At 44.5% G+C, this 26,001-nt stretch overlaps 1 protein-coding gene across 4 annotated transcripts in view; it reads left to right on the plus strand.

Moving 5' to 3' along the window:
- GNAL (G protein subunit alpha L) overlaps positions 1-26,001 on the plus strand; it is an 84,555-nt gene that overhangs the window by 15,018 nt on the left and 43,536 nt on the right. The window contains exons 1-5 of one of the 4 annotated variants that reach the window (XM_084887691.1): positions 7,209-7,304; positions 7,776-8,155; positions 8,381-8,453; positions 9,140-9,194; positions 9,338-9,457. In XM_084887691.1, coding sequence (XP_084743817.1) covers positions 8,014-8,155; positions 8,381-8,453; positions 9,140-9,194; positions 9,338-9,457 — 390 coding nt within the window. In that variant the 5' untranslated portion in view covers positions 7,209-7,304; positions 7,776-8,013. Of the gene's footprint in view, positions 1-7,208; positions 7,305-7,431; positions 8,156-8,380; positions 8,454-9,139; positions 9,195-9,337; positions 9,458-26,001 lie in introns of those variants that run through there. The other 3 variants (XM_084887693.1, XM_084887692.1, XM_084887690.1) reach the window with 3 other exon arrangements.

Consider the following 26,001-nt stretch of genomic DNA (forward strand, 5'->3'; position numbering starts at 1 on the left):
CCTCTCTGGCTCTCCTGGCTCTAATACATGTAATATGGCGTGGGATTTGCCTGCAATCAGAGATGCCCCATTGAATGTCAATCTTTAATTTGTCTGTAACTTAAACCCAGCAAGTGGTTCCTACTTAATGACAAACATGAACAAACCATGTCATGGCAAAGGTAGACCGATATCGGGCTCTGTGTCCCTGTGTTTTGTCAGCAGCCCTGCACGTTTTAGGAAGAGCCACTCCAACCTGAGGAAAGTGCCTAGTTCTCCCCTGTGATAAAATTTGTTTCATTTCACGTGCAATTTAACATTCGGTTATCAGGAATACTGTTGCTTTAAGCTCTGTAACTAAGCCAAATTTCTAAAAGAAACCAGTTGCTAAGGCAACTGGGCAAAGAGTTAACTAATTCATCAGTCATTATATGCAGATTAATCTGCCTGAGTTAGAAAAGAGGTGGGCTTGTTTGATTTTTCCTTTTGAAACTAGTGGAAGAGAGAATGGTGTGATCCCCCCTCCCCCCCCCTCTCCTTTCCCTCATCTGTAAGAGCCTTAGAGTTCCTTCTGCAAAGGGCACGGCTTTGAGATCCAACACACTCCACCCCTTTTAGGCTCCCATGTGACCTCAGACAAGCAGCCTTATCTTCAACATGTGGGTAATAATGTGCCTCATGTAGCTGTAGTGATGCTCATTGAGATGCTGGAGATAAAGCCCCTTTTGGTGTCTTCAGATTAAAATGGAGGTAGCTTACAAAGGTTAGCATACATTTCTCTAGGAAATGAAACAGAAAAGAAATACTTTTCTTCACTTCTGTAATTTTACACAGACCCCTCTGTGTGCTCCCACGGTATTTTTTGGAGAGCTCACGAGAACTTGATTGCATGTCCGACCCTTTCTCCTAGACCTAGGCCATTAAACTTCTTGAGAACAGGGACGGTGTCTAATTCATTACTGTATCTCAAGGCTTGGTAGGGAGGAGGGGTGTTCAAAAGGTGCTTTGTGGTGAATGAATGAAAATGCACTGATTTTTTTTTTAAAACAAACAGGAGTAAATTTCTTTAAAATGTGGGAAACAAATCTGCCAAATCAAAAATAACACGTGGAAACCTTCTCCAGTCAGATAATAAAACCCAAAAACCACACAGAGAAATAGTGTTAAATATGTTTACATTAAATCTTTAAAACTTTTTTATCAAAATAAATGTTATAAACAAGACCAAAAGGAATTAAACAAACGAAAGAGGGGGGAATATGTACAACACATGACAAATAAGTGGCCGGATTCCTTATTTTGAAAACATCCTTCAGTCCCTTCATCTGTCCGTTACCCTTTACATTGCCACCTGCTGGCAGGGAACTATAATTGCCTTGATCTACATACAAATTTTTCCTTGTTTGTATTGTGCTAAAAAATGCAAAACAAAATTTACCATTCGAACCATTTTTAAGTGAACCGTTCTGTGGCATTAAGCACATTCATTCCCAGCGTTGTGCAACCATTGCCTCCACCCACCCGCAGAACTTGTTTCTCCCCCAAACGGAAACTCTGTACCCCTTAAACACTAACTCCGCATTCCCTCCTTCCCACAGCCCCTGGCAGCCACCATTATACTCTCTGTCTCTGAATTTAACTTCTCTAGGTCCCTCATGTAAGTGGAATCGTACAGTATTTGTCCTTCTGTGACTGACTTGTTTCACTTAGCACAATGTCTTAGAGTTCCTCCATGTTGTAGCATGTGTCAGAATTTCCTTCCCTTTTAACGCTGAATAATATCCCATTGCATGTATAGACCACATTTTGTTTATCAATTCATCTGTTACTTGTGTGTTTCTTGTCATTTTTCTAACATGTCTCGTTGCCTTTATGTTCCCAGCTAGCAGCGAGTACTTTGCTCAGCTGAGGTTAGGTAGATATTGAACAAACCTTGGTTGCCTACACTATAGCTCATTGTTCATGTGCCCACCTAGTAGAAAAAATCAGAAGCTCCTCAAAAAGGGGTAATGAAGAGGAATAAAATGGATAGGTGTTTATTAAATTAATGTTGAATGAAAATAATAATTTCTACATCTTTTGAGAGCTCGCTACTCACCAGGCACTGTGATAGATGAATTGATTCTGAATAATTCTCACCACATTACTATAAGGAGAGTGCCATTTTCCTCACTCGTTTCCAGAGAAAGAAACTGAGAATAACATGGGGTTTGAGCGCATGCATCTTTGGCTCAACAGCCCATGCTGTTAATTACTGAGCTGCACACTTCATGAGAGGGCTCATAGCTTGAGAAAAACTTCCATACCAAGAATATATACTTCCCATGGCTTACCTCTAAGACAGTTTTTTTTAAAAAATATATTTATTGATTTTTCACAGAGAGGAAGGGAGAGGGATAGATAGTTAGAAATATCGATGAGAGAGAAACATCAACTCAGCTGCCTCCTGGGGATGTGCCTGCAACCCATGTACATGCCCTTGACCAGAATCAAACCCGGGACCCCTTAGTCCCCAAGCCGAAGCTCTATCCACTGAGCCAAACCGGTTTAGGCTGAGACAGTTCTTATTGTCGGCCCATCTCCCTCCTGTGCAATACCCATTCCCTTTCCATTGCTTTTATCTTGCAGCTCTTCCTTCTTTCTACGTGACCCAACCCCACCATTCTTCGGGACACACCTCCATCCCGCCTCCTCTGGTCCTTGATTTCTGTCTCACAACCTGACCCAGTTTGGTGGCTCTCACAGGTTCTTTTGAGCTTCATTCTGTGTGTGGATTCCCTGCTCTGTTTCATGGGGGTTTTGTTGTCTTACTCAGTGGCCTCCCGCCTCGCGTTTTCACGCTGTAAGAAGCTGCTGCCTGACACGGAGTTGTGTGTGCCAAAGAGGATATTTCAGTCCCGGGTTTGGGACCTGGGGTGGAATCAGAGGCAGCATACCTTCCCTCGTGATTGGCTGCTATTTTGGTTTTTAAAGCTGTCATTTTTGTCAAGAACTAAGACTGAATTACTACCCTTTATGGATGATACTTCCAAAAGCTACTTAATATTACTTTGGCTTTCAGGGTAAGAAGAGGGGGGGAAAGGAGACAGATGTAGATATTTCAGTAAGCTGTAAGGCATTTGATTGCAGAGTATTATGCACAAAAGGGGAAATGTTTCCCCGCTTTCCTATAAAAATGTAAAAAATTAACCACACTGCTTTTAAAGTGTGTTGTGATTAGGTCACGGAGTGGGCCCGCTGTTACGAATGGAAACTAACCAACACAGGTTGGTTCCACCAAGATACTGAGAACAGCCGAAACCGGTTTGGCTCAGTGGATAGAGCATCGGCCTGTGGACTGAAAGGTCCCAGGTTCGATTCCGGTCAAGGGCATGTGCCTTGGTTGCGGGCACATCCCTCTTGGGGGGTGTGCAAGAGGCAGCTGATCGATGATTCTCTCTCATCGATGTTTCTGGCTCTCTGTCCCTCTCTCTTCCTCTCGGTAAAAAAAAAAAAAAAAAAAAAAGATACTGAGAATGAAGAGAGGGGCCACAGCAGCTGTCTGAAGTGGTGCGCCCCGGAGGGAGGGCTGTGTGCGGATCGGTCACCGGCTGGTGCCGCCAGGTTCGCTGCACAGCTGGCGCAGCGGGGGTTTCTGGAGCATGGTCCCATGGCGTTAGTGACTCTTCATCTTTCCCAAACCCCTTTGTTCCCCTTCCTTTAAAATTTCTCTGTACTACTCCAAAAGTCATAGTGCAGTTTTAACCTTTTTTTAATCTCTAAAGTATAACATGCTATTGAAAGACTAGTTATTACACTTTTTAAGTGTTGATTTTTAAAAATTGAATCCAACTATCCAGTGTCTTGTGCTACCTAGCACTCTAGTCTTTTTTTAAAGCAGCTCCGCATCTCCTCGATCTAGGCCTGTCATGAATCAAACATTCTCTCTGGATAGTTAACCCAGTTGTCAAACTTCTATGGCGAGAAAAATTTTGTTTCTTATTTATGGGGGAAACACATTTTGTTTTTATTGCCATCATAGACTAGAGTTCAGACCAGAGAACTAGTGCAGTTTTGTTTTTTTTTTTTTTTTTTTTTTTTTTGTATATATTTGTTATTTAGTCAGAGGGACTGAAACAAAACCAAATTTAAAAATCATTACAGCCGGGACCGGTTTGGCTCAATGGATAGAGCGTCGGCTTGGGGACTGAAGGGTCCCGGGTTCGATTCCGGTCAGGGGCATGTACCTTGGTTGCGGGCATATCCCCAGTAGGGGGTGTGCAAGAGGCAGCTGATCGATGACTCTCTCTCATCGATGTTTCTAACTCTCTATCTCTCTCCCTTCCTCTCTGTATAAAATCAATAAAAAATATATTTTAAAATAAATAAATAAATAAAATAAAAATCATTACAGTATTCAGAATTCACAAAACTAAGGAATATAAAAGAAATGTAAGTAATTGAACTTCCAACTGCACTGAGACTTCAGAGACACCCTGACTGTCTTAAACACCAACAAGAGTGAGGAAAACATCACTTTATCTTTTGCCCCTTTTTTGTCCCAAACTTCGCACTTTCCCGGTTCTCCCTGGTGGGACCAGGGCCCTCCCTCACCTGCTTTGCAGGCCCAACATGTCCTTGAACCAGCACCTCTGCCCCTCTGCTGGCACCTGCCTGCAGGTGGGTGTGTGCTGCTCCACCAGGGTGGAGGGAGGGGTGGGGGTGGTGGTGGGGGGGGTGGTGGTGGTGGTGCTGCCATCTCCGCCACTGCTGCCGTTGCCTGGCAACAGATGCTTGCATTGCCAGCAGCTCCTGGCTGCACTTAGTGCTCTACCTACAGCTCCACGCCCCTGCTCTAGGTGAACCAGCTAGAATTTTGAATGCTGATCCTATGGTTGGAAACACAAAAGAGGATCAGTTTCCCAGATAAAGACAGGACTAGGAAAAGATGGACTTTGCATTTCTTTTAAGAAATGCTATATACATTTTAGAGTGTTTAGCAGTCTATTTTGGGACACGCTGTAGGTCGTATAGAGCAGACCTGTACTATTGGGTCTGCTCTTGCAATCATATAAAATTCAGCATATACACAGTTATGTTTAACCTAATTCCTAATTTTTAACAAGTGGAAGCATTTTGCTATATTTTTAGGGAAACCAAATATCAGGCTGCCTTAAACGTGCGCTTCTGGGTTCTAACTTAATTCTCCCTTTTAGAGTTCTCATGGGACTTGTTTTGTCCCCTTCTCTTCCCACCAACAATTCATAGAAATCTTGGCATTTAAAAAACTGACAGCCCTAACTGGTTTGGCTCAGTGGATAGAGCGTCGGCCTGAGGACTAAAGGGTCCCGAGTTCGATTCTGGTCAAGGGCATGTACCTTGGTTGCGGGCACATCCCCAGTAGGAGGTGTGAAGGAAGCAGCTGATCGATGTTTCTCTCTCATCGATGTTTCTAACCCTCTATCCCTCTCCCTTCTTCTCTGTAAAAAATAAAATATATCTTTAAAAAACAAAACAAAACAACAACTGACAAGTCCTTATAAACATTCCACTACACTATGCCATTTTTATATACCTTCTCTCACCTTCTGCCGAAATCCAGGTTAGATTAGGGACCTGAGACCATGGCCGAGGCAGATGGGGTAGAAAGGATAGGACAGATACGAAGGATACAGATGAACAAGATCCTACTTGGGTTGCCAAGAAGGAAAAGCAGTCAGGACTGATTTCAGGTTCTGGTTGGACAGCCAGGGTGTGAGCTGGGCTGGAGAGCTGATATGGACATGGAGCTGTGTGTACCCCCTGTGAAGAGGCATTCAGCCCCGCCGGGAGGGCGGGGGGGCGGCTGTTGTGGGTCCAAGGTGCCTCCACCTGGGGGAGGAGTGAAGAGTCACTAGCCGGAGGGCAGGCGGGAAATCAAAAAGACCAGCAACTGGAGGACAAGTGCTTCTCAAGGACAGACAGCCAGCCCCACCGAGAGGCCAAAGGAAGCCAACACCCAAGTTCACGACGACATGGAGAAGATTAGCACGGTCCCTGGTCAGGGATGACTCGCAAATTCATGAAGAGTTCCATGTTTTAGACAACACACACAAAAACCAGAGCTCACGGGCGATGGCCAGCCCCTGGGACACCGCGGGTGACGGTGGAGAGAGTGTCTCCAGTGCAGGGGGTGGGCTGCCAGAGTCTGCGGCATGAACAGGTGAGGCGGGACACGGGAGTCACCTTCCCTGTAGCTCTCGGCAGTGGTGGGCAGCAGGAAAGCTGGTGGAACTAACCAGCCACTTGCCATGAAGGAGGCGCTGCTGGTTTTAAATGGGACAGGGTTGAAGGTATTTGTGCACTTGGAGGGAACAAGCCAATAGGAAAGAGTTTAAGGAAAGAGGGGCGATCAGAGGAGAGGGGCCACACTGACAGGGTGAAGACTGCCATGCCCCTGGGCGCAGGGACAGCCTGGCAGGGAACCCCCCCCAACCCCCACCCTCCCCACCCCAGGGGGAAGGCATGGGAAAGAATCCTTGTGCAGTCCTCACCGGTTTGGCTCAGTGGATAGAGCGCCGACCTGCAGACTCAAGGGTCCCAGGTTCGATTCCGGTCAAGGGCATGTACCTTGGTTGCAGGCACATCCCCAGTGGGGAGGGTGCAGGAGGCAGCTGATCGATGTTTCTAACTCTCTATCCCTCTCCTTTCCTCTCTGTTAAAAACAATAAATAAAAATCAATAAAATATATTTTTTGAAAGAATCCTTGTTCAGTGCCCGGGCCCTAGAGCCTGGAGCCCCTCAGCTTGCAACCGCCATACCCAGGGCAGTGGTCTCCGCAGCACCAGGCACCGCCTTTGACCTCCTCCCCCCAGTGCAAGGCTCGTGGAGCGGCTGGCACCCCTGGAGCTGCTGTGGCAGGAATTGGGGGGCCTAGCTCACCCTCACAGTCCAGGAGGACACACCTGCCTCCTGCCCCCCTTTGGTCCTTGACTACAAGGCCAAGTTCGAGGCCAGCGTGCCCTCTAGAAAAAAGAGTAGAGTCTTGGAGAGGAGAGCCACGGCGAGCCGGGGGCTGGGCGTCAGGACGGGAGGCCGAGGGGCGGCGTGGGTGCGCGGAACCGTCTAGAAAGTGCGGGGAACAGGGGCGGGCGCCCGGGGAGCCGCTCGCAGGCCCTCCTCCTGATGGAATATGCATGATCCCGCCGCCTCCCGCCCGCCTATGAGCGGGAGGAGGCAGCTGATGCACCTGCGGGAGCGCTCGCTTGTCCACCCACTCGCCTAGGCTCGGGGTGCGAGACAGCCAGCCACCTGACAGCGGTCGGGACCCTGCGAGGGTGAGCCTCCCACGGCCGGGCCCTGAGAGGTCAGCTCCCGCCCCTGCAGCTCCGTGAGCGCCGGCCTCCCTCCCTCACCCGGGCCGGCCACCTGCCGCCCCCGCTCCAGCGGGCCAACCTCCCTCCCTGCGCTGAGGCCCGAGGACCAGGGACCCGAGGGGAAACCCAGGTCTCCTGCTGCTGGGGGGTTGGTGCCCACAGTCGCCCTGCGGGGACCCGCACGCACACGCTCCGTCCCTCCCGCCGCGCTCGGCACCAGCCCGCGGGCGCACCGCCTGAGCGCGCAGCCTCGGACCCCGACCCGCCGGGCGCTTCCCGCTGGGCAGCCCCGCAGCTTGGGGGGAGCGGGGCCAGGGAACTAGGGCGAGTGGAGGGCGCAGCCCCACCACCACCACCTTCCTCCGCTCCCTGCACGCTGTCCGCCCAGCAGATCGCCCCAGACCGTTATCTCTAACCCGTTAGCCGCCGCACGTCCGAACCGAAACCATCCATCCCCGCAGGCGCTCCGCTCCGCGCGTCTTCCCGCGTCCTTCCCGGTTAGGAGTTTGCGGGGGGCATCGGGCGGGAGAAGACCGCCCGTTCGGATCCGGAGACGCCGGGAGGCCAGCCCGGGCATCTCTTCTAGCCGCCGGGGAGAGAGACCGCCGCGGGACCCGCGCGCCGCTGCTGCCGCTCCCCATCGCTCCCTGTGCAAACTCCTGACCCAGCCGCGCCCGGCGCCCCCGCGAGCGCGCAGGCATGGGCTGCCTGGGCAACAGCAAGACCACCGAGGATCAGGGCGTGGACGAGAAGGAGAGGCGCGAGGCCAACAAGAAGATCGAGAAGCAGCTGCAGAAGGAGCGCCTGGCGTACAAAGCGACGCACCGCCTGCTGCTCCTGGGTAAGGCGCGGCGGCGGCTCCGGCGGCGGCCCCGGCTGCGGCTGCGGGGCCCGGAGCGCACAGCCCGCCCTCCGGTCCAACCGCCTGGCCGCCTGGCCCAGCGCCGGCCTGAGCTTGGCAATGCCGGCCTTGGGGCAAGATCGCTGCTCAATGTGGGTTGATGTGAACGGCGCCCAGGGCATCCGGCTGCAGGTCACAGCATCCTTTCTGTTTGTTTGTTTGCAGGGGCTGGTGAGTCTGGGAAAAGCACGATCGTCAAGCAGATGAGGATCCTACATGTCAATGGATTCAATCCCGAGTAAGCAATGATCGGTTTCGGTTTTTGCTTAGAAACTGTGTACACACTGTCACTCCTTTCCCAGCTTCCCCTAAAGTGCTTTCTCTAGGCGTTAATCACTGAATGCACCTTTTAGGGAGAAAAATATAGGAATGTATTGTTGAATTTGGTATATTTAGGTAAACCCTTTCTCTAGATTAAAAAAAAAAAAAACTTGCTTCACAAAATATGATTTATTAGGCATTCTTGAGGTACTGATCTGTATTCTCGGTACTGCTCTGAACACACTTAACCAGCATGTCAAAGTGTACTTTTCTCTATATCAATTGTCTGCATCCATTTCAATTCATACCTATCAGCACATGGATAGGTTCAAATCAAATATATTTGCAAGTATAGCTGTACAGTTTTTATAGGCAGTGTGCATGACAGGCTTGGCGTGTTTGGTGCGACAAGTTTGGTTGTGTAAAGCTATAGGTTGCAATGTGTGCATTCAAGTTTGTTTGGAGTACAAACTAGAGAAGGGGCATGTTTTCCTGCCCCAGACAGAAACTTTGCAGATAAGAACTGTTGCTCTGGGGTTGGTGTGGACCGCTAGGAACACCAGTCTAGCCAGGGGCTGCAGCTGGAAATTTAAACTTCCACCCAGTTCACTCGAATCAGTGCTGACAACAAAAGAAGTTAATAACAATTCTCTTGTAATGCAGGGAGAAGAAGCAGAAAATCCTGGACATCCGGAAAAATGTTAAAGATGCTATTGTGGTAAGGACTTTTACTTAATGGTTGTTTGCTAGAAGAGTGAAGTACTCTGCTCTCTAAGTAGACAGAAGTTATTCATTCGCTTATCATACATCGAGCCTGTGTTGTAGTCACCCACAAATATATTGTTCCTTATTCCGTTTTAGACAATCATCTCAGCGATGAGTACCATAATACCTCCAGTGCCACTGGCCAACCCAGAAAATCAATTTCGATCAGACTACATCAAGAGTATAGCCCCTATCACCGACTTCGAATATTCCCAGGTATGTGAATCAGTCCTGAAATAATTCAACTGGTGCAAGATGGAACCCTTTTTTCTTTTTCTTTTTTTACCTCACCTAAAGATATGTTTACTGATTTTTAGAAAGAAACAGAGACAAGGAAACAGGAGGAGAGAGGGGAAAAAAAAAAAAAAAACATTGATGTGAGAGAGAAACATCAGTTGGTTACCTCCCTTATGAGCCCCGACGGGGGCATGAAGCCCTCAACCTAGGCATGTGCCATGACCGGGAATCGAACCCACAGCCTTTTGGGGTACAGGATGAGGCTCCAACCAACGGAGCTGCACCAGCCAGGACAGAGCCATTTTTAATGTGGCTTACTGAGAATCAGCATTAATATTAATTCATGGTTAACTTCAAAAATCTAGCTCTGCTTAAAAAAGAAATGTTTCCTCTGTATCAAAATGTTAACGTTGGTTAAAAATATGAAAAACAGTAGGATTATGAAAAAATGCTTTTATGAACGTATTGGTGAGGTTGGTAATGAGGAAGACAGCGTACCTTTAAGAAAAAATCTAGCCGAAACCGGTTTGGCTCAGTGGTAGAGCGTCGGTCTGCGGTCTGAAAGGTCCCAGGTTCGATTCCGGTCAAGGGCATGTACCTTGGTTGCGGGCACATCCCCAGTGGGGGTGTGCAAGAGGCAGCTGGCGATGTTTCTCTCTCATTGACGTTTCTAGCTCTCTATCTCTCTCCCTTCCTCCTCTCTGTAAAATATCAATAAAATATATATATTTTTTAAATCTAAAGAACTTTTTCCTATCTGAACTTCTAAATTAACCAGTGGTTTCCAAGAGGATAAGTAAGTAGAAATTCCACAAGTAGAGAGATGTGCTCCCTGGTATGTGATTTCATCTGAGGGAGAATTAGAACAGAACTCAGTTTACTTTTAAGGCAAGTGCCCTTCAGAGCAGATGAGAAGAGAATGCATGCTGTAAATAATAACCTGGATTATTTCTGAACATTTACTACATGATAGGAAAATGCAGTTCATTTTACACCTGCAGATTGAGAGCTGCTTTCCTAATCACTTGGATGGTAATATTGCTTTAAAAAGGATGATGTGAATATTAGTTTTCTCTTGTTTGGGAATAAACTTTTCTTTATAATACTGTTTGGCAATTAGATCAAGCATGTTTCATAGAAAACTGTATTTGTTACATTTCTCAGAAAATCATTTTTACTGCCATTGTGCTAAAAAAAAAAAAAAAAAAAAAAAAAGTATATGTTTGTACTGTGTGTGTATCAGTAGCAGTATTTCCAAGATTTTACTGCCTGGCACAGCGGTCTTGAGACACTTTTCATCCTCAGGATCCTTTCTTCCCGGGGAAGCTAGTGCAGAAACCAGCATGTCCAATTGACAGGTCCCGCCCTGCTTTACTGAAGTCCGGGCAGTGAGCGCCTGCTCAGCCCCACCCTTCTCTTCAGCTCCACAGGGATGTCCCGTAGGCTCTGTATCGAGATGGTGAATAAGAATTGCTTTTTTTTTTTTTTTTTTTAGCTTTTATTTGCATCCTATACTGGGATTGTTGTTTCTGGTAAGCATTCCAGTGTAGCCAGCGAGATCTCTAGAATTTTTAGAAAGGATTCAGGGGTAGCAGAATGGCTGGGAAAAGAGATAAGGGATCTGGCACAGCAGAGCCCACTGTTTTTTTTTACTGAACTGCGTCTTTAGTTGATTGGTGGCTCGGAGGGGAGTACAGGGGATGATGTGGGGGAAGGAGGAGGAAGCACCAAAGCGGTGCTTCAGCAGCTAGAGCTCCCGCGTCCTCCCAGCACCCTGCGGCAGTCACGTCCCCCAACCCCAGGGTCCCGGCTGAAACCAGGAGGGGCACGCCCACTCAGCTTCGGGTTTACACATTTATAAACACACATGTAAGTTCTCAAATTTGCCCTGTCGTGTTCACCTAAAAATAGTCCTAAAACATCTTATACATGGCTCTGATGTAGGGGAACGGTGATTCTTAGCGTATAATGAGAAATTAGAACTAAGATGTATTCATCAGTCACACATTTTCTTTCTCCTTCATGACAGACTCACACATGATAAACATATTCCATATTTAATCTGAAGCTCAGAAACAGGAACGCTCAAGTAGATTCCTATGGAATCCAAAGCACCTAATTTGTGAACATGTTGATGAAGTTAAATCATATTATTAATTTAAATAAATAAAACTTGAGAAACCATTTCCTTTGCACCCATGTATTTTCATATAGATATGTTAAGGCTACTTAAAAGTGGTTATCAGAATCAAAATTAATAAAAGAGAATTGGGAACCTGAAGATGCAATTATATAATAATAAAAGCATAATATGCTAATTAGGCCAGACAGCTGAACGATCTTCCAGGCAAAGACATGGCTGCAAGGGCCAAGCCCTTGCACAAATTTCATGCATCAGGTCTCTAGTGTAATTATAATGGTCTTTCAGAGGTAATTTTTTTTTTAATTATAGTTTTTTTTAAGCCTAACATTCTATTGTCATCTGTGTCTCTGTCCTTTTCAAATGAGATTATGTTTATATACTTATATAAATAAGGAAATTAATATCTAAATGTATAACTTTGCTTCTGAAATGCTATTTTTATTGGATATGCACACATTTTCAATAACGTTTATTACCTGATGCTCTGAAATATTTATTTCACTTATATTATTAAATAGTTCTTGGATTGACATTTTGATGATCCTAAGACAAATCTCTGACATATGTTCATAATACTTGCTACATTTAGAGAAAATTAACTTTTGCTTAAAAAATGTATACTGTAAAAATCATAACAGCAGAGCTAAACCAAGAATTCTTTATAGTAAACATAACACTAATTTACTAAATCTAGTACTTTTTTGAGATCAAATCCTTAAAAGTCTCTTGATGTCACATTTCTCTTCTGTTCTTTTGCTCTCCATTTGAATTTCAGTTTAATTATATGAAACTTTAATTGTAACAGAAAGAAGGCCAGCATAGTGAGTGCCTATCCAGCTAAGGGTTGCTGGGGAAGGTTCCAGAAAGCGCCAGGGGCCCGACTTCACAGACCTCTTAGGCCAGGTCTGTGCTGCTCTGAGAAGCCTTTAGGTGAAATCCAGATGATCACATATGGACTCTGTTTATCACTTTAGGTGGTAATCCAGATGAAAGTTAGTGGAGCAGCTTGGATGGGGTGGTATCATGAATGAGTTAGTTGCCTCTTTACAGTTCTTCTCATGTGCATCCAGATCATCTTGGCTCTGAACTGGGCTCTCCCCTGAACACCCTTCCCTAGTTGGCACCATGTCTTTCCATCCGGCTCATCTACCCGTGAAAACAGTCTCAGGTGATGATCATGGCAGTAATCCAACCCAGAATCAAGTAGTACATGTAATTTCTATCTCTCCTTTACTCTAACAACACCTCAGCTGTGGCGAGCCGCACGGCCATGGCACACTCAGCCCCACGTTGGGCGCCTTGTGTGCCGCACCAGCTCAGCCAGCTTCCGTGACCCTGAGAGGGGGCTGTGAAGGATTGAGAAAAGGCAGACAAGAGAAGAAATCTCAGTCTGAGTGGGATGCTGTCCTCTCTGATGGAGAGCCTCTGTGATGGAGAGCTAATGATAGTGCCACTGACTACAAGCTATGTCTTTATTTTATAGCCAGATTCCACGAGGCAAAGTAAGGGCATGGTCAAGATGTTTACAACATTCTCCTGAGTTTCAAGTTTACTCAATTACATGCATCTGAACTCTATCAAGCCCACATCACTCAGGCAGGTGGGGCCACGTGTTCAGACCATAGGGTCAAGCTTACAGCTACAGCTGTTGGCTATAATTGTGCTGGGAGGGCCATGAGAGAACTGTGTCCTCTCATTAGTCTGAGGCTTGAACGAGTCCAAACACTGTAGCAACTCTCCACGCTCAGCCTTTCTTTATTTTATCTTTTCATGATATTGACCAAACATTTATTTTGTGGGATGTGCTTACTGTGGTTCATCTGATGCATCGTGGCTAGATTTGGTTAGCGCTTTGGCATCAAAAGCACAGAAATGGCCTGTGTCTTTCCTAGGGAATTGGGGGCATTAACTCTGATCACTTAGTGAGGTGCTGCCTGCCATGTTTCTCTTCTCCTTTCCCCCTTTGTAATTCATAAGTGCATTTTAGGAATGTCCATTGAGACTGTATTTACTTTTGAGACTGTATTTTTTATCGAAATATTTACTCGTTAGTTTTAGCCCACTAATAAATTGTATCCATAATAAATATTTAAGGTGGAAAGCTTTTGTCAATTCTTGTGACAATTTCTAAATACTGTAGTGAAAACTAAATAGAGGGTGGACCATGATGCTGCTTTTCACGTAATAAAAAGAGCATCATTGGAGGATTAGCCAGAGCAGCAACCTCTCGTCTACACCAACACGCCGAGAAGTCTGGGAAAACACTCTTCCCTAAAGTGTTTTTTTTTTTTCTTATAGAAAATACTAGAGGCCCGGTGCACAGGATTTGTACACTGATGGGGAGGGGGGTGACCTTTGGGATCGGCCTGCTGTGGGAGCAGCCACTCATCCAGGTCAGCTGTGTGGCGCTCCCACCATGGGAGTGCACTGACCACCAGGGGGCAGCTCCTGCGTTGAGCATCTGCCCCCTGTTGGTCAGTGTGCACCATAGCAACTGGTCCACCGGTCATTCTGGTCATTGTGCCATTCAGTTGCTGGGCTTTTATTATACAGGATATTTGAATGGTCCAAAGTAAGGCAACATATTTTTTTAAGTTTCTTTGATAAGCTGTCATGAAACTTCACATCCATTGAAAGTATGTTGTCAAGGTTTTTGTTGTCATGGTTCACCTCAAATTTGGATGTACCAGAAGTTTATTGCTTGGTTTACCAAAGTAGTTCACTTATAAGAACACAGAGCAGTTTTCAGAAGAATGTAACATCAAAAATACCTTAGTATAAGGGCATTTTGTCCGTATCATTGCTATTTTTACATGACTCTGAGAGAAAACATTTTGACTTTTACAGGGCTCTCTTGGGAAATGATGGAAGGAGCAGTAAGCTCCATGTGTCAAAGTAAGATTTGAATGAGTTGACACATGTGGTTTGTGAGAAAGGTACACTGAGGTTTTAAGAGGCAGAATAATGAGCTTTACATGAGAATGTCATCCATGAATGTGTGAATATTTTCTTCACCTCTGAAAATAATCTCATACTATTTTTATCCTGTCCTTTATTATGGCATATAGATTGAATCAAATCAACTTTGTGCATAACATTCTCACAACACAAAGCAATTTTATTTTATTTTTTTAAGGCTGTATGAGTTTGTTTGAATAAGAAGTATTTGTATATGACACAAAATCCAAAAGACATAGAAGAGTGAAAAGTCTCTTTCTTACTCCTCCTCAGCCACGGCAGCAGGTCTTGTCCCCAGTGACAGTCAATGTGATATAAGAGCAATCTTTTTAATCATATTTTTAGCTCAGGATGAATCATCAATTATAAAATGTCGCTGCGGTTAATCTTATTAGTATGGAGAAAATACTAGCCTGAATTGCTAAATAAACATTTTTCAAGCAAAATTTTACATTAAAATAAATTGAATAGAAATCATTTTGGTGCCTAGACAAAATGCCAGAGTACTTGATTATGAAACTATGGAAAGGCTGTATGAGTCACTCGTTAAATATTGACGTTTTACAGTATAGGAGCTACAGACTTCATCACTCTGAGGGAAATCAAAATTATGCGTTAACTCAAGCAGGACCCCTGGAGGGCATTTGTCCTTGGGGTTCTGCATGGCTAATAACCTGTTTCTCTAGCCACTTAGTCTGTGCCACATGTCATCTTTCTCACACGAGTTTCCTGGTCATTCTATACCCATCCTGCCTTCCTCCGTCTTGGCTTCAGGACACTCTCATTCTGCCCCTCCCACACTTACTTTTCTTTCACAGACATACGTAGTTTGAAATTTCTACCCAAGAAAAATACCCTGGCTTTCCTGCCATGTGACATGCTTACCTTCGTCTGCATATCACATGCTGTCCTTAAGGTCAATCTTCAGCACTTAGTAAATACTCTATTAATACTGAGTGAGTTTAAGTCCCTCCAGTTAACAAGCTTGACTTACTTAGAAAGGAGATGATGTGTCATGATTTCAAATGTTTAACTTTTATGCCGGTTCTTTTATTTAAAGCTCACATCATGGTTAGGCATGTTGCATTTTACCAGTAAACATACATTTATTGAGGGTAGAAATCATCTCCTACTTGCTTGGCATGTATAATCATGATCTGCATAACTGTTTTGGCCAACAGTGGACGGCTTATATGACCGTGGTACCATAAGATTACAATGAAGCTGACAATTTCCTGTCGCCTAGTGATGTCGTTGCTCTCAAAACATCATAACACAATGCATTACTTACATAATGCTAGTTTGTGATTATGCTGATGTAAACAAACCTACTGTACTACCAGTCGTGTAAAAGTACAATTATGTTATTGGTTTATGTATAATATTTGCTATACTATGCTTTTTATTAGATGTACTATTTCTACTAGTTAAAGAAGTGTGCTGTAAAAGAGTATGTCATGTTATGCCAACAGCAGCCTCATACATCTCATGTTACTGCATCCCTTGACTGCATAACTTCTCTTGTGCTTGATTTAATCTCATATTGTTTTGTTCATCATGGTCCCTAAGCATACTCTATCCACTGCTAATGTTGACAGCAAGAGGTTATCTTGAGTGATTGGCCTGAAAACGAAATTAAAAGCGATCAAGGGCTGCAAAGGTGGAAAATTAGCAGTGGGTATTACTCGGCAGGCAGGCGAGTTCCATTCCGCCATCGCTAGGATCTTGAAGAACAAGATCAAAGTGGTAGAAGCTGTTAAGGGACCTTTACTTCATTAGAGGGAAGAATGCTCACAAAAATCCGAGAAGGGCGTATATCAGACCTGAAGGAACTTCTAATGGCCTGGACTGAAGACCAGACAGAAGTGTGTCCTGTCGGCACCGTGACGGTCACAGCCACAACAAAAAATATGTGATCCTGAAAGAAAAGGCATCACAACCATGATGGTGAATTACCAGATAGTTCTGGGTGGTTTAAACAATTCAAGAATCGTTATTCATTCTATCACGTGAGAGTGAGTGTTTAGCCTATGAGTGCTGATGTGAAGGCAGCTGAAGAAGTTTTGGAAACTCCTGGTAAGTTTGTGGAGGAATGTTACCTGCCAGAGCAAATATTCAATATGGATGAAACCTCCCTGTTCTGGAAATGGATGCCTGAAAGGACTTTGATCCATAAAGAGGCCAAGTCAATGCCAGCTTTCAAGCCTTTTAAGGACAGGACAACAGTCTTGCTCTGGGTCAGTGTTGCTGGCTACAAATTGAAGCCCTTTGTGATCTGGCACAGTGAGAACCCCAGAGCCTTCAAGTATATCAGTGAGCACACCCTGGCAGTGCACTAGGAGCAATAAGAAGTCTTGGATGACCCAGCTCCTCTTCCAAGATGCCCTCCTGAATTGCAGGACCAGCCCTAGCTGGTTTGGCTTAGTGGATAGAGTGTCAGCCTGCAGGCTGAGGGTCCTGGTTAAGATTCAGGTCAAGGGCACTGGTCAGGGCATGTGCAGAAGGCAACCAATCGATGTGTTTCTCTCACATCGATGTTTCTATCTTTCCCTCTCTCTTCTACTCTCTAAAAAAAATCAATGGAAAAAATATCCTTGGGTGAGTGTTTAAAAAATAATAATAAATAAATTGCAAGACCAGCAAAATGGAGAAGTACTGTTTGAAGAATAACACATCTTTCAAGATTTTGCTTATTGTTGGTAATTCTCCTGGACAATCCTCCTTTTATTGGTGGTTTTTTCCCCCCTAATATCAAAGTGATGTTCCTCACTCCAAACGCCATCTCTTTTCTCCAACCAATGGACCAACGAGTTATAGCAACTTTTAAGGCCTCCTGCCTGAGGAGGTCCTGTGCCCAGGCTATTGCGACAGCTGAGGAAGACACTGAGAAGATACCGATGCAATTCTGAGAAGATTACATCTATTGCTGCATCCGTTGCCTTGCTTGGGCTTCAGGTGATGTCAGCAAGGAGTATAAGAATGGCATTTGGAAGACACTCAAGAGGTTGATTCATGACTTCAAAGATTTGCCAAGAATGAAGAAGTTTCAAAAATCAACAATATTGTGGGTAAGATGCCAAATAACTAAACTCTGTGGGTAAGGGTGGCATTGAAGAGCCTCAAAGTGGTTCCTGAGAATGGACTAATGAGAAGTTGTTGGAACTGAATAGGAACACACAACTGAAGAAGAGGCAAGAGAAAAGGAAACTGTCAGAGAAGAAAAAGAAGACACCCACCTCCCCAAGAAAATTCACAGTGAAGGGTTAGCTGAAGCTTTTGCAGACTTCAACAAGCTCGTTAAAAAGTTTGAAAGGTTTTCCTACCCGGTTTGGCTCAGTGGATAGAACATCAGCCTTCGGACCAAAGGGCACTAGGTTCAATTCCGGTCAAGAGCACGTACCTTGGTTGCTGTATTCTGAACAATGATTCCCTACCCAGTTTGGCTCAGTGGATAGAGCGTCAGCCTGCGGACTGAAAGGTCTGAGGTTCGATTCCGGTCAAGGGCGTGTACCTTGGTTGTAGGCACATCCCCAGTAGGAGGTGTGCAGGAGGCAGCTGATTAATGTTTCTCTCTCATTGATGTTTCTAACTCTCTATCCCTCTCCTTTCCTTGTAAAAAAAAAAAAATCAGTATAATATATATATTTTTTTTTATTAAATTATTATCTTTGTACATATACCATTGCCCCCCCCCATACATGCCTTCCCTCCCCAGAGTTTTGTGTCCATTGGTTGTACTTATATTCATGTATATAATTCCTTCGGTTGATCTCTTATCTCCCCCAGATCTCCCCAACCTCCCCACTGTAATTTGACAGTCTGCCTGTTGCTTTACTGTCTCTATATCTATCTTTTGGTTCTTCAGTTTATAATGTTCTTTATCATCCATAAATAAGTGAGGTCATGTGGTGTCTCTCTTTCATTGACTGGCTTGTTTCACTCAGCATGATGTTCTCCAATTCCATCCAGGTTGCTGCAAGTGATGAAAATTTCTTCTTTTTATGGCAGCATAGTATTCCATTGTTTAGATGTACCATAGTTTTTGGATCCAATCATCTGCTGATGGGCACCTAGGCTGTTTCCAAATCCTAGCTATTGTAAATTGTGCTGCTATGAACATAGGGGTGTATATAATATATATATATTTTTAAAGAGACATATGCTACAGTCAGGTATTTATCTTTATTTAGGACAAAGGAAGTCTAAGTTATGAATTCTAGGCTAAGAAAGTTATAAGTTAGTGAAGAAACAAGCTGTATGTAACAAAATATATGTAACATAGAATTAAGGAATAATAAAATAGGTAGTTTATTAGTGCTAACTTCTGTTGGATAGACTAGAAACTCTGTAGCCATTCTGAGGAGAAGATCTGCAAGGACTCTAGTGCTCAGACCAGGCTTTGTGCTAAAGCCGAATAGTGGGCTTCTGGGAGGCGACTATTTCCAGCAGCAGAGCAATAAGGACTAAGGACCACTGAGCCACACCGGCCAGGCTTCAGAGGTTTTTTTGTTGGAAATTTACTTTCTACTCATTACTAGGATTTGTTATTGCATTAGGTGCACCAGTTTTCCATTTGTTAAACTTCTCTGCCCTTCATGCTAAAAGGTCATTTGTGCATACCAGGAGATCAACCCAAAAATGTAGCCTCAAACAATAAATAAATCGTAAAGGTTGTACCAACATAAGAAGCCATTTCACTCTTCCTCAACATTGGGAATCAGAAGGCCAAATGCATTTTTTATCACTTTCTGTCCTCTGGTCCTCTTTTTTTTTTTTTTTTTTTTTAATATATTTTATTGATTTTTTTTTTTACAGAGAGGAAGAGAGAGGATAGAGAGTTAAAAACATCGATGACAGAGAATCATCCATCAGCTGCCTCTTGCACACCCCCTACTGGGGATGTGCCTGCAACCAAGGTACATGCCCTTGACTGGAATCGAACCCGGGACCTTTCAGTCCACAGGCTGACGCTCTATCCAGTGAGCCAAACCGGTTCCAGCCTCTGGTCCTCTTTTAAAAAAACAGTTTATGATGTGTGTGGATATGTTCAGAAAATGTTAGAGCGGTTTCAGAAATGAGGAGCAAGAATCCCAGGGCGCTGGTGGGACTTGTCCAAGGTCACCGCACACGAAGGGCAACATCATGACTAGAAGCGACATCCCTTTCTTCTGGGACCAGTATTCTTACTACTTGTGTGTCACACGACAAGTTCAGTGAAGTTTCACTTTCAAACATAGAACCTAAAACCATTGTAAATTCCGGCTGTTATTCCAACGGCAGGAACAGTGCCAGTTCTGTGCCTTCCAGTGCCTGTGAAGGCCTGGGTAACGGGATTTCATGTTATTGCACCATATGTTCAGAATGCAGCAAACACATGTTGCTTGTCATGACAACTTGACAAAGGCACATACACAGAGAGAGAGAGAGAGCGATTCATCTTCTAAGCAGCATCTTCTCCGAACAGTGCAGCTGGCCTGTGGAGCATGCTGAGGCAAAGAGGCTCCCCTCTTACCGGGTCCTGAGCAAAGAGAATAGCCTATCCTTCTGCCTTTGATATAAAAGGCACTTGCCTTTTTTTTAATGCCTTTTTACACTCTTCTTTACAAATTGTTTAATCAACATTCTGTCAAATTTACAATGTGTTAACTCTGGATATTTAAATATTTTAAAGTCTTCGAAAAATAAGTGCTTACTGATTTGATGCAGGAACCTCTTTGCCTCCTTAAAATAAAAACATTTCAGCTGGCCCTAACTGGTTTGGCTCAGTGGATAGACCATCAGCCTACAGACTGAAGGGTCCCAGGTTCGATTCCAGTCAAGGGCATGTACCTTTGTTACAGGCCATTAGGAGGTGTGCAGGAGGCAGCTGATGGATGTTTCTCTCTCATCGTTGTTTCTCTCTATCCCGCTCTCTTCCTCTCTGTAAAAAAAAAAAAATCAATAATATTTTTTTTAAAATCTTTCAGCTGTAAATTGGAGGATGGGTCCTCTATCCAAACAGCTTTTCAAAATCATTCTAACTGGCCTCAGTAAAGTGTAGTGCAGTGGAATGAGCCCAAGATTCAAAAGAGTTCAGTCAATTTTGGCCAGACACACTCTCTTTGCCACCTTGCCTTTGTGAAATAGGAATAGTAATGCCTACCTAAAGGACTTGCTCTGAGAAATGAATTAGAACACATTCTAAACACTTGATAAGTTAAATAAAATTTTAAAAAGCATGGTTAGTGTGAGTAATTAGTGTTGGCCAAGTTCATATATTAGGAACAGAGAGGGACTTGAATTACAATGCAAATTAGAAAAAAAAACACAAAGATTTTGACTTACACATGGCTGACAACTTCATTCCTAACCTGTTACTTAGGAAGCCATAAGTAACACAAGGTGTAAATGACTGAACACAGTCTACTAATAACTACCCCTACCAGGTGTCTTTGCATCTTAACTCACTTAGAGCCTGTGACTACAGGATTATATTGTATATTCTACAAGTTAAATTTTAAATGTCAGCCAGTAAATGACTAAAACATACCAGTGGTTTTTGTAGCTTTTTCAAATTAAGAATTTAAACGTAGGGAAAATATTTTTTAATCAACTTTTACTCTATATATCAACATGCCACGTGTGTGGTCATTCAAATAAAGCATAAAAAAAATGGATTCTGGAATACCTGCCCATTGAACTACAGCTCTGAACAACTCATAATTCCTTCGTGTCTCCAACCAGGGAGCCCAACTTAGGATAGAAAAAGCCTTACTATGCAACCTTAAATAATAAAGAATTTCTGAAATTGCCATGTATCTTATAATAGATATACACATTTCATGTGATAGCACCCTCCTCCCATACACCCCACACCCTCAAAAATCTATTCTAAAAACAGCACTACATCAAGAATGGAGAAAACACAGCATTTTGTGGGAAATTAAACATCATATTGCTTCAAAAAAGACAAGAGCAGTTACAGACATTTCCTTGGCTAATTACATCATTCTTTAAAAACATCATTTTACATAATGAACAAACTAATTATTGAGTTCTTTGAAGATAAACCTTGCCTTCTGTGAGAATGATAGGCTGCTTTGTGGTGTATACATAGTTAAGGGGACCAGAAGGCTGTGTTGATGAGTAACATTGTGTTAGACATAACACAAATGCCCACTAATATGGATAGAGAAATGTGGAATCCCCACACAATGAGGTATAAGCAGTGAAAAGAAAAGAATTATACCACACCACAGCGTAGATGGATTTCTCAGTATTTTAATGTTGAATGAAATAACTCAAGTGTAGGAAAGGCATATGTAATATAATACCCCTCTGTACAGTTCAGAAACAAGCAAAACTAAACACTGTGTTATTTCAGTAAATATATATCTGTGATTAAAAAAAAATTTCTTAAAGATAGAGAACGATCATCACAATAGGGTAGTGGAGAGGAGGCAGAGGGAGCACGCAAGAACACGTAAGTAAAAGTCAGTTGTTGGCCATGTCTAGTGCAGGAGGAATCTCATGGTGTTCATTGTATTATTAAACAAACAAATAATCAAATAAACCAAAAGAGGACCAATGGTGGCCATGGGTCATTATCCAATTTTTCCCACCTGCAGTCCCCATTAAAAAGAAATTCGAGTTTTCTAATTTATTAACGTATATTCTTCTTTGTGGTCTGCCCTCTCTTAGAGGAAGGTTTTGCATAAGGGCTATTGAAAGGACTGTGTGGGCACAAGGCACAGTAAAGAGAACCATAAATCTCAAGAATTTCTTTCTGAGCTTTATCGTGATAGATGACAATGCTTTAAGAGGTACCAAATTACTGAGGGCATTACCTCCATGAAGACAGAGTCCCATTATCCAGAAAACATAATAGAAGATCAATCAATGTCTGTAAAAGTAATGAACTGTCATTCTGTGAGTTTCATCACATGCCAGCACTTAGTCTTGCCGGTAATCAGACTAGAATTCCGGAGGTGGCTGCCTCTCCCATGGCTTGTTGATTAGGAATGTATATATCCGGGGGTTTTTTAAAGTATTTAAACTTCCCCTGCTCCACAGGAACGGTGGTGGAAGGAAGGCTGCTCCCGGGGCCGGGCTGCCCGAGGTCAGAGTGCAGCCCTGTCCTTCCAAGCAGCAGCCCTCAGTGGCCAGCCGGTTCCCCTCCAGACGGGCATGGTGATGGGACTTGGTTGTGTGTTTGCAAAGCCCAGAGATTCTGCTGGCCTCACAGCGACTGCATCAGCCCATGAACTGTGGCCAGCCTCCCTTTAAAAAAAAAAAAAATTCTTTATTGATTAAAGTATTACATGTGTCCTCATCCCTCCATTACCTTCCCAACACACACCCCCACACTCACTCATGCGCTCACGCCCCTGTTGTCTGTGTCCATGGGTTATGCTTATATGAATGCATAAAAGTTCGTTGGTTGATCTCTCCTCTTTACCCCCACCCTCTCCTACCTTCCCTCTGATGGTCTGATCGATGTTTCTCTGTCTCTGGATCTGTTTTTGTTCATCAGTTTATGTTGTTCATTATATTCCATAAATGAGTGAGGTCGTGTGATATTTATCTTTTTTTAATGAATGCGTTTTCCAGACCAGCACTGACCAAGTACAGAAAATAGAACTATGTGAGCCACCAATGTGAGTCACACACGTAAGTTTATATACATACACAGCACAGCTCAGTCTCAGCAAACAGCCTGTCAGGTGCTCAAAAGCTACCTGTCACTGGTGGCAGCCGTGTCAGACAGGCAGGGCTGAGGCAGAGGATGTGGCAAAGGAAATAATGATTTCTTCTCAACCAGCCTCAGCGTGAGTGACACTGGCAGAGGCAGGGGCAGGGCCAGGGGAGAAGCACTATTTGTGGCTGTTCATCGTGTTTCTCTGAGCCCCACTGGAATCCTCATGTCCACCGGCCCTCCCAGCCCCTGTGAGCTGGAGGGAGGCACTCACTGAGGAGTGGCCGCTGCCTGGGCCTGCCAGCCGTGCTTCCCCCTCAAGGGGCCGGGCACGCTGGTCTCTGCCCTCCCAGAGCCGACAAGAACCACTTGCTCTCCTAGGACCTTCTCTGCGATGCTTCTCTGTCTAAGGTGTCTGTGTGAATGGACATGAACCCTAAATATCACATCTAAGACTGCATCTAAGTCTCCCGTGTTGTTCACCTTGGCCTGACATTGGGCCTGAATTTAACCGCGTGGCTTTCCCCACATTGATAGGTGGTGCTGCAGACGGCTGTGTTCTCAGGAGACGCAGGAGGTGTAGCTGCCAGACCTTCCCTCGCCTCCCTTCATACACACACCCCGCAGTTAGCAAAAGCTGTGCTCAGCCTAACCCTCCGCTTTCTAGACACATTATTGGCACCTTTGTCCAAACAGAGCCACGTGATCAGGTATTGCTCACGAAGAGGCAGGCTGAGTGATATTGTTCTTTTCGCTGTCTTTTACGCATGCTCTTTTTAGGGCATTTAGCAATTCACTGAAAACACACAAATTAGCATTTTGCTCTGAGCCAAGGCATTGGCTCTGGTCTCTGTATGTTTAAAAGCACTGTATTGTGAATCTGAATAGGATACATGAAAAAAAAAAAAAATTCTTTTTCAGCCTCACTGGAATGGGGGGAGGGGGCTGGAGCCAGTACCTGGTTTCTGAGCTCACAGGGGCTCACTGTGCATGTTGAATTGAGAGAAAGCAGCGTGGGCCTTGGTGTCCTGTACACAGGAAGTCAGAAAAGAGGGGGGAATGCATGATTCGTGGTATACAAAGAATTGGAGACGGAAAAGGCTAATAAACAAGGGGCATTGCTCAGGCGCTACTATTTAAAACTAGGAGTCAGAAGACAGTTAGCACAATAGCGTTTGAAGGGAGAAAGTTCCCGCTATCGTAACAGTTTTAGTTTCTCCAAAGTCTGGAATGCCCGAGATTCACACTTTTTGTCAGTCTCAGGCTCCGTTTTCGTCCCCTCTCTGCCATTTCTTCCCCTGCTTCAATCTAGTAAAGTCCATAGACAGTTTTGGGGGTTTTTTTTGGCAAGATTTTGCCCCCGTGGAATTAGGAAATTAAGTCCAGAGAGCCAAAAGATGAGAGTGTACCTGAGAGTTGAAAATAAGTCGGTGAGTGGCTGTGGGTTCTGCCCATTCCCTTAGGGAGCCACTGGGGATGTGGGTGGGTGTCATGGGGTAGTTGGGGGTATGGGCTGCTTTGTAGTTAACTTGTATGCCTCAAGCCTCCCAACAAGGAGAACAGATGGAAAATATAAATGTTAAAGCCCTAGGGATTAGAGGAAACACGATGGTGAGCCTGCCCGGGTCTGCCAGTGCTGGTGCCCAGGATGGGCGTGCCCCTCCCCTAGCCCGGGCCCAGCGCCTCCAGCGAGGACTGGCCCTCAGGTCCCGGAGAGCACCCCATCCATCTTTCTTAGGGTTCTTATTGTCTCTCTCTGGCATACAATTAATTATCTTAGGCCCGTGGTCGGCAAACTGCGGCTCTCGAGCCACATGCGGCTCTTTGGCCCCTTGAGTGTGGCTCTTCCACAAAATACCACAGCCTGGGCGAGTCTAGTATGAAGAAGTGGCGTTAGAAGAAGTTTAAGTTTAAAAAATTTGGCTCTCAAAAGAAATTTCAATCGTTTGTACTGTTGATGTTTGGCTCTGTTGACTAATGAGTTTGCCGACCACTGTTTTAGGCTAAAAGAAGTCAGTGCCCGGGCAGAGATCAATAGGGGGGAAAGGAGACATGTAAAACTTTCAACAATAAAAAATAAGAATAAATCAGTGCCAATGAATTTAAAAGCAGATGGCTTTGTTCTGTTTAGGGTTTTGTTGTTGGTTGGTTTGTTGGTTTGTTTGTTTGTTGCAATGATTCTACCCTAAATTGGGCCCAGGTTGGTGCGTGTGAGACCATCAGGGCTCATTCTGGCCAGGGGCCTGACTTAATTCTCCCCCTCCAGCAACGTGTGAAAATTGTCTTTGGCTCCGAATGGGTTACAGCGCCAGCTCCTGCAGCTCGTTCCGTGTCAAGCTGTTATTGAAGGTCTTTAACGATTTCCACCCACCTCCTCCCACTCTCCTGGCAAGTGAAAGACATTTGAATTCCCCTCTGAAGGGAGGAAATTACTGAAGTGAAAGAAAATGACTGTTCCCTGTTCTGAAAAGGAGAGGGATGGAAAGTGGGCCTGCCCCTCCTTTATGATTCCTGCCTGTGAAGTGTGTTCTCAGAAACGGGGTGAGGAACTCTGACTTTTAGAAATCAGGAGGAAAGGTAGTTTACCTCATCGGCCTTTTGTGTGCTTACTTCAGCTTAAAATTCCATGTGCGAAAACACAGTGCCCTTTCTGGAGTGGAACACAGCACGGGGAGAGACCATGCTGACTAGGATGAGGTCCGCGCAGGGCAGTTTTACTCAAAGACCCCAAATAACTGAAACACAGAG

Source organism: Pipistrellus hanaki, assembly GCF_964339955.1.
Source record: "Pipistrellus hanaki genome assembly, chromosome: 6".
NCBI lineage: Eukaryota > Metazoa > Chordata > Mammalia > Chiroptera > Vespertilionidae > Pipistrellus > Pipistrellus hanaki.